Source organism: Nansenia antarctica (genome assembly GCF_963989245.1).
Source record: "Nansenia antarctica genome assembly, chromosome: 6".
NCBI lineage: Eukaryota > Metazoa > Chordata > Actinopteri > Argentiniformes > Microstomatidae > Nansenia > Nansenia antarctica.
In genome coordinates, this window is record NC_137676.1 from 244,154 (window position 1) to 254,153 (window position 10,000).

The 10,000-nt window shown below is 43.6% G+C and overlaps 1 protein-coding gene across 1 annotated transcript in view; it reads right to left on the reverse strand.

Annotated features, from left to right (window-relative positions):
- Positions 1 to 10,000, reverse strand: part of LOC308159606 (polyphosphoinositide phosphatase-like) — a 98,453-nt gene that overhangs the window by 2,075 nt on the left and 86,378 nt on the right. The window contains 3 exon segments of the mRNA XM_080533428.1: positions 6,441 to 6,524; positions 9,615 to 9,619; positions 9,621 to 9,692. Of these exon segments, the coding sequence (XP_080389554.1) occupies positions 6,441 to 6,524; positions 9,615 to 9,619; positions 9,621 to 9,692 (161 nt within the window).

Consider the following 10,000-nt stretch of genomic DNA (forward strand, 5'->3'; position numbering starts at 1 on the left):
TACTTATGCTTTGACTTGTGTGTGTGTGTGTGGGGGGGGGGGGGTGTATTACAGGGTGAGGTCAGTAGGTCAACTACTTATGCTTTGTCAGTATGGGTGATGACTCATACAAGCAACAGTGGGGAAGGTGGAAGCTTGAAGTGTGTGAGGGGGGAGGGGGGCGGGGTTAGGTCAGGTCAGGGTTCGGGTCATCATCACAACACGTAAACACCAGCAGCCCCTGAGACCAGCCTCCGTCATGGAGCTGGAGACTGACTTGGAGCCTAAATGGAGTCTCATAGAGCTCCAGTGGAGGATTTGGAGCCAAAATGGAGTCTCATCGAGCTCCAGTGGAGGATTTGGAGCCAAAATGGAGTCTCATAGAGCTCCAGTGGAGGATTATGAGCCAAATTTGGAGCCAAAATGGAGTCTCATAGAGCTCGGGGAGCTGGGTTTGCGCTCTCTCCATCACACGTACAGGAACAGTGTGTGTCTGTACTACATGGAGCTCCTCAGAGTTCCAGAATGTCCATCTCTGGAGTTCCGGCACTGACAGGAACACCAGAACAGCCTTAACACTAGAACAGCTTAACACTAGAACAGCTTAACACTAGAACAGCCTTAACACTAGAACAGCTTAACACTAGAACAGTCTTAACACTAGAACAGCCTTAACACTAGAACAGCCTTGACACTAGAACAGCCTTAACACTAGAACAGCTTAACACTAGAACAGCCTTAACACTAGAACAGCCTAAACACTAAAACATCCGTGCCTTTTTACCTAATAGAACCCCCTCTTTACAATGCTAAGCTGCTACTTACACACATGACCACTAGTTGGCCGCTTGTAAATTAGCCTGCCTCCTACACAGAAAAACTGTAAAATAGCTTCATACTAGCTTATCCTGGTGTGATTTTTGAAAATGTAAGGATACTGGGTGGGAGAACACACATACCTAGGACAAGTCTATCGTTATAGATCTATCTCTGTACATCTATCGTTATAGATCTATCTCTGTACATCTATCTTTATACATCTATCTTTATAGATCTATATTTATACATCTATCTTTATACATCTATCTTTATAGATCTATATTTATAGATCTATCTTTATACATCTATCTTTATAGATCTATCTTTATAGATCTATCGTTATAGATAAGGACCCCAATTGAAATAAGCCAGTGGCTTTCTTGGGTTTTTATCCTGTTAGTTGACCTTGTATGTAATATGTACTGTCATGTACCTACTTCTGCAAATCTTCTAATAAAGTTTTCAATCAATCAATCAATCAATCTATCTCTGTACATCTATCTTTATATATCTATCTCTGTACATCTATCTTTATAGATCTATCTTTATACATCTATCTCTGTACGAGAGTCGTGAGAACAGCACAGAAGATCACCGGCGCCCCCCTCCCCTCTCTGGAAGAGCTGTACAACACACGCTGTCTCAGGAAGGCCTCCAAGATCTCCAGGGACCCGACCCACCCTGGGCACGTACACTTTATCAGGCTGCCCTCGAAAAGGAGGTACAGGACCCCGGCCGCTAAGACAAACAGACTGAAGAACAGCTTCTACCACAGGGCCGTCCAGGCCCTGAACACAGCAAAGACCTAAGTTCTGGGCCCTGGACAGTCTGGACGGATTGTATGGCAGCTGCTGGACTGAAGAAATCTGGTGTAGTGCTGAGGCACAAACATGTACATTTCAAGCCTGCAAACTGTGACACTTTAAATAACGTGAAAAAATACTATTGTGCAATATGACAACCCTAGTTTACTATCTGTGCAGTATAGTACAGTGGATTGTGTACATAGCCTTTATTTATGTAAACCAGCTCCTTACTTTCTTGTGATTTTATTCTTTTTCTAAAAGTTTTTTTTTTTCCCCTTTCCTAACACCAGGGGAGCCACCCCTCCTAAATTTCGTTGTTTGGTACCTGTACTGTAGCAATGACAATAAAGTCCATTCATTCATTCATTCATTCATTCATCTATCTTTATAGATCTTTCTCTGTACATCTAGCTCTGTACATCTATCGTTATAGATCTATCTCTGTACATCTATCTTTATATATCTATCTTTATAGATCTATCTTTATACATCTATCGTTATAGATCTATCTCTGTACATCTATCTTTATATATCTATCTTTATAGATCTATCTTTATACACCTATCCTTATAGATCTATCTCTGTACATCTATTTTTATAGACCTATTTTTATAGATCTATCTATGGGCATCTATCCCCCCCCCCCCCCACACACACACACAAACACACACACAGGCACAGACAGACACACACACACACACACACACACACACACAGAGAGAGACAGAGACACACACACACACACACACACATTTTAAATGCTTTATTTATGTCCACATACAAAGTATAATTCTAAAGGACATAAATACTAACAGTGCATTTTGACATCCTGGAAACAATTTGTTACAGTAATGCTGAGCCAACAACCAGTTCTGCCACACACAGGATGTTATTCGCACCAGACCAGTGGGTTGATCAATACTATAAGACAGACAGTATCCCGCTCATGGGTACAGGAAGCACCGCCTTCTCCATATTGAGCGGCTACCAATAATAGCGGATATTGAGCAGTATTTTGCTAACTGTTTGGCCCTTCTCTTAGGAAGACCAGCCATATGAAGGCCTCTAACAACAGACTTATGAACATGGCCCAGGCTGCCAAATATGAAAACTAAAAGTTGACATCTGTAGCCCAGTTGTGATATGGCCTGCTCCAGCTGTTGGTATTTTAAGATTTTGGTTAAAAAGGCTTCCTCTAGGCTATGGTCAAAGGTGCAGCCAACTTCTAAAATAAGCACCTCTCTTTTCGTTGACAATTACAACATCAGGGGTGTTTGCTGAAATATTGGAGAACACTCCTACTGACTCTTCGTCGCTACACAAACTGAACATGTGGGGCTTTACAGTGGAGTGCTTGTACAGCGTTGCGGCAGGCCTGAATATGGAAAAGACACCCTCTGAAATCAGATCCACAATTCGATCATGCCTACATACGTAGAGCCCTTTATACGCATGACAACCATTTAAGATGTGGGGCATGGTTTCAGTTATCTGCTGGTGACTGTGATGTATGCAGTGTGGGCTATGACTGTCAGGAAGCCAGATGGAAAGGTTTAGCTTCGTTGGTAAAACCTGCAGCCTAGCTTTTAGAGTGAAGGTGACAATACACTCGTCAAGAGTTACGCTTTTGAACACTGCGTGAGAGACAGAGTGATCAGCAGCAGGGAGACACACACACACACACACACACACACACACACACACACACACACACACACACACACACAGAGAGACATACACAGAGACACACAGAGACACATACACACACACAGAGACACACACACACACACACACACACACACACACAGAGACATACACAGAGACACACAGAGACACATACACGCACACACACAGACACACACACACACACACACACACACACAGAGACACACACACACACACAGAGATACACACACACTTCTTTGGACACCTTTCTCCATGTCTTCCGGTTGCTACGCCCCCCCCCCCCCCCTCAGTGACCCACTTCCACAATAAACACATTTACTTAACGTAACGACTTGTTAGTTTCCGCTTCGTAATCTTCCTCTTCTCCCTCCTGCGTGTCACTGACAGAGCACTGAGGACACGGTGGGTATGAACACTAGAACAGCCCATTCTATTACCACTATTAAAGACCCGCCTCTTTACAATGCTCAAGCGGCTACTTACACACAACGACCACTAGTCGGCGCGTCTTGTAAATCAGCCTGCCTCCTACACAGAAAAACTGCCCAAAAATATCTTCATACTAGCTTATCCTGATGTGATGTTGAACATGTCAGGATACTGGGTGGTAGAACGCACATATCTAGGACAAGTCATGAAAGGAGGGTCCTGAAATTTGATCGAGTGCAAAGCGCAAATAATGAATGTGAAGAAGAGAGACAGGGAGAGAGAGAGAGAGACAAAGGGGGGAGGGGAGAGAGGGAGAAGCCTTTATGTTATGTTAAACTGTTACGTAATGGCAGGAACACCTGCTGGACCTCTGAATAATAAGAGAGGGAGAGAGGGAGGGAGGGAGGGAGGGAGGGAGGGAGAGAGGGAGGGAGAGAGTGGGGGGCAGGGGGGGGTGAGAGATCGAGAGTGGGAGTGAGAGAAAGTGGGGAAGAGAGATGAGGGAGAGAGAGAGAGATGGATGAAGAGTGTGTGTGTGTGTGTGTGGGGGTAGATGTCCGTAGATAGATGTACAGAGATAGATCTACAGAGATAGATAAAAATAATATATAATAACTTTATTTGTATAGCGCTTTTCCTGCAAACGTTGCAGCTCAAAGTGCTTTAATCATTATATTATCTTAATTTAATTGTTTTGTAACTTACATGCAATATTAAAAGGATGGGTTTTTATAACCTTAATTTAATTATTTAGTCATTTAAAGGCAATATTAAAAAGATATCTATCTATAAAGATAGATGTACAGAGATAGATCTATAAAGATAGATCTATAAAGATCGATCTATAAAGATAGATGTATAAAGATAGATGTACAGAGATAGATCTATAAAGATAGATGTATAAAGATAGATCTATAAAGATATATGTACAGAGATAGATCTATAAAGATAGATCTATAAAGATGGATCTATAAAGATAGATGTACAGAGATAGATCTATAAAGATATATCTATAAAGATAGATGTATAAAGATATATGTACAGAGATAGATCTATAAAGATATATCTATAAAGATAGATGTACAGAGATAGATCTATAAAGATATATCTATAAAGATAGATGTATAAAGATAGATGTACAGAGATAGATCTATAAAGATATATCTATAAAGATAGATGTATAAAGATAGATGTACAGAGATAGATCTATAAACATAGATGTATAGAGATAGATGTATAAAGATAGATGTACAGAGATAGATGTATAAAGATAGATGTACAGAGATAGATGTATAAAGATAGATGTATAAAGATGAATCTAAAAAGATAGATGTATAAAGATAGATGTATAAAGATAGATGTACAGAGATAGCTGTATAAAGATAGAAGTAGGTATTGATTAATCCATCTGCACTGGAAGCACAGTTGGCTGGGGAACAGCCAGGCTTGGCTAACAGAGCTATTTAAGCCTCGATAGAGAACCCAGTGACATGGACAGACAGACAGACAGTGAGGAGGACAGACAGACAGACAGACAGACACACACACACACAGACAGACAAACAGACACACAGACAGAGAGACAGACAGACACACACACAGACAGACAAACAGACACACACACACAGACAGAGACAGACACACAGACAGAGAGACAGACAGACACACACACAGACAGACACACAGACAGAGAGACAGACAGAAACACACACACACACACACACACACACACACACACACACACACACAGACAGACACACAGACAGAGAGACAGACGGACACACACACAGACAGACAGACAGACACACAGACAGAGAGACAGACAGAAACACACACACACAGACACACAGACACACAGACAGAGAGACAGACAGAGAGACAGACAGACAGAGAGACAGACAGTGAGGAGGACAGACAGACACACACACACACAGACAGACACACAGACAGACAGACACACAGACAGAGAGACAGACAGACACACAGACAGAGAGACAGACAGACACACACACAGACAGAGAGACAGACAGACAGACAGACACACAGACAGACAGACACACAGACAGAGAGACAGACACACAGACAGACACACAGACAGACAAACAGACACACAGACAGAGAGAGAGACACACAGACAGACAGACAGACACACAGACAGAGAGATATGAGCCCCCCTTGAAGGCTCACAATCGCATCAGTTCCTTCTCTGTGGTCAAAAACATCATCCCTCCCTCTGTCTCTCTCTTTCTCTCCCTCCCTCTCCCTGTCTCTCTCTCCCTCCCTCTCTCTCTCTCTCTCCCTCTCCCTGTCTCTCTCTCTCCCTCTCCCTGTCTCCCTCTCCCTGTCTCTCTCTCACTCCCTCTCTCTCTCTCTCTTTCTCTCTCTCTCTCTCTCCCTCCCTCTCTCTCTCTCCCTCTCCCTGTCTCTCTCTCTCCCTCTCTCTCCCTCTCCCTGTCTCCCTCTCCCTGTCTCTCTCTCACTCCCTCTCTCTCTCTCTCTCTCTCTCTCACTCTCTCTCACTCCCTCTCTCTCTCTCTCTCTCTCTCTCTCTCTCTCTCTCTCTCTCTCCCTCTCTCCCTCCCTCCCTCCCTCCCTCCAGTAGACAGAGCTCATTAATTCAATGATTAACCAGGGAGGGAGGGAGGGAGGGAGGATATAGGATGGATGTGTGTATGTGTGTGTGTGTGTGTGTGTGTGTGTGTGTGTGTGTGTCAGACTTACAGGTGTATGTGGTTCTCCAGGTGTGTGTGCTGGGTTCTCTGGGTTCTCTCCACCTTGTGTTGGTTCTGGCCCAGGTGGGCGAACCTGCGGAGACACATCACACGCATCAGGACCAGGGTCACCCCGTCACCATGGCAACACCACCGCCGCCGGACACACACACACACACACACACACACACCGCACAGAGGAGACCCGCGTGGATTCCTGCGGCGTCTGAAATGAATCGACGGCATGACGCAGGGGAGAGAGAAAACCTCCACCGCGACACACACACACACAGACACAGACAGACAGACACAGACACACACACACACAGACACAGACACAGACACAGACACACACACACAGAGACACACACACACACACACCAGGGTTTCCGTTAACCGGTAATTACCGGTCTTTGTCCGATAAAATCTGTTGAAGTCCGACATATTTAAACCTCTTCGGTCATATTGTCCGGTGAAAATAACCGCTAAACACAGGTAGCCCATTCGGCGGTAACCCGCCCCATCTGGCAACCCTGTCTCTCAACGCGCGAGTACCGTAGTTTAGTCAGTTACCGTAATTTAGTTTGATCTAGTCTAAATAAAACCACTGCAGTGACCGGAGTCAAGGTTATTGTTCTGCGTGTTTTGGATGTGCTAGAGCACAGTGAATGACCACCGAGGGCCGTGAGATGCGGCTAGTAAAGGACGCTAGCGGCCATCTCAACCCCGTTCATTGATTGAGCTTGCCGTGCCCGTTCCAGCCCTGAGTCGGGAGAAGTACTACGGGAGTAGTGCGCTACTATCGACAACCTGGGCTACTGGTACCATAAGATTAGGATTGATTAGATTAGGTTGACAATACCACACTACATATGAGTTTAGGGATATCAATGTTATATATTTGTGTATGTTTTATCTTTATGTATTAAATGTTATAATTGTTTCACATTTGAGACCTGTCTTCCCCACTCAGTTATTCAGTCGGTGTCCATCATTTTAGTCTATCTATAGTGTTAGAGTTTAATTTGTGCCACTAAGGTGAAATAGTCCACGGGTGTGTATCCCCCCGATACATCCTCCCCATTCTCATACTCCCGAGTCCGAGAAAGTATGATTTGACAGGCAGCTAGACTTAATGCCTTCCCAATCAGCGAGACGTGGTTATAGAAATTACGTTGTTTTATTGATAAAAAGGGTAAAACTGGAAAGAGAATATAAAAAACGTACATTACTGTCGTGAAACTATTTAACACACTTCAGTTAACGTAATGTCCGTTCATTGATCGATCGATGCAGTCCGTTCAAATAGCCATCAAAAGCTAAACTAGGCATATTTAAAATTACCAATTACATACTCAAATCCCATTAATGCAATTGAAATAAACATCTTAAAGTAGCCTACAGTTCGTAATTCAAAGTAGCAAAGGTGACTAGGCTGCCCAGTGTGGCGCGCGTGCAGCCCTGGACATAATTTTTATGCCATAGCGCATGCGAATCATGAAAGCCTATATGTGTGGTGGCCTGGGAAAACCCGTCGGATGTCGCTGGCGTTCGTTTGTGGCAAAGAGCAAAAATAGATGGAAATCGCGATTTTGGCGATTTTGATATTATGTGGTATTCTAGTACTTTGAACTCCATACTACATTATGGTGAATAAACATTTTAAGAAAACAAAAGAGAAAGTACTTATTTTTACGTTTTTGTGGTGGGTAGTTTGCTAGCGAAACAACGTCACGTTGAACGTGTCTCATTCTCAGTTAAGCAACGCACGCACACATGAGCGAAAGGAGAGACGATACTTCCACCTGTGTTATTGCCAGTTTACTGATGCTCACAATAAGCATAAAGTAATACAATCTTAACTAGAAGACACACAAATGGATCTGTCCCTCGCATACCGACGAGGCGAGCAGACTAACACCGCATCACAAGCAGACAAACGAGACCGGCCGATCTGCATAGGCTCCTCCCCCGACCCGGAGGAGAAAGGGGAGGATTTCTTACCTTTCACTTTTTTTGACATGATACATTAAAATGCTCATAACTTTTTTAAAATAAAGGGCTATCTCAGTCATTCAACCAGTTATGAATAGCTTCATTATATAGTTCGCGATCTAATCGTATCGGATGAGAAATGGACATTAAATGGCCTATATAGGCTACACAACAGCTAATCACCGCGACAAACACCTATATTATATTCTAATATGATGACCGGAATTTTTCCCGTTTGTCCGACAAATTGAAATCTTCCCGGACACGTTGACCGGCACCACATTTTTCTAACGGAAACCCTGACACACACACACACACACACAGACACAGACACAGACACACACACACACACACACACACACACAGGACTATATACCACACCACACCCACACACACACACAGACACACACACACACACACACACAGAGAGACACACACACAGAGTTACACACACAGAGACACACACACACACACATACACAGACACACACACAGAGACACACACACACATACACATACACAGACACACACCCAGAGACACACACACAGAGACAGACACACACACACACACAGACACACACACACACACACACACACACACACACACACACACAGTACATCTAGAGAGAGTCCTCTTGAAAGTCAAGACTAAAAACCCATCTTTTAATATTGCCTTTAAATGACTAACTGATTAAATCAGGACTCTATAATGATTGGAGCACTTTGAGCTGCAACGCTTACAGAAGAAGCATGGAGCGGACATGGAGGTCAATCTTCACTACATTCTAGGATTTAGTACAGAGTCATCATGACAAGGTGTGTGTGTGTGAGTGTGTGTGTGTGTGAGTGTGTGCGTGAGTGTGTGTGTGTGTGTGTGTGTGTGTGTCTCTCTGTGTGTGTGTGTGTGTGTCTCTCTCTGTGTGTGTGTGTCTGTGTGTGTGTGTGTGTGTGTGAGTGTGTGTGAGTGTGAGTGTGTGTGTGTGTGTGTGTAGGTGTGTGTGTGTGTGTGTGTTTGTGTGTGTGTCTCTGTGTCTCTGTGTGTGTGTCTCTGTGTGTAGGTGTGTGTGTGTGTGTGTGTGTCTCTGTGTGTGTGTGTGTGTGTATGTGTGTGTGTGTGTGTGTGTGTGTGTGTGTGTCTCTGTGTGTGTGTCTCTCTGTGTGTGTGTGTGTGTGTGTGTGTGTGTGTGTACCTCTTGGTAGATGAGTAGGTCCTCCTCCACAGGCAGGTCGGCAAGGGTGAGGCCGTAGGGCGATGACCTCATATGCTGCTGGAGGTCAGAGGTCAGGGATGAGAGGAGGAGGAGGAGAAGAACAAACGGTAAACAGACTGACTTATATAGACTGACTTATATAGATGACTTATATAGATGACTTATATAGATGACTTATATAGACTGACTTATATAGATTACTTATATAGACTGTCTTATATAGATGACTTATATAGATGACTTATATAAACTGACTTATATAGACTGACTTATATAGATGACTTATATAGACTGACTTATATAGACTGTCTTATATAGACTGACATATATAGATGACTTATATAGACTGACTTATATAGACTGAC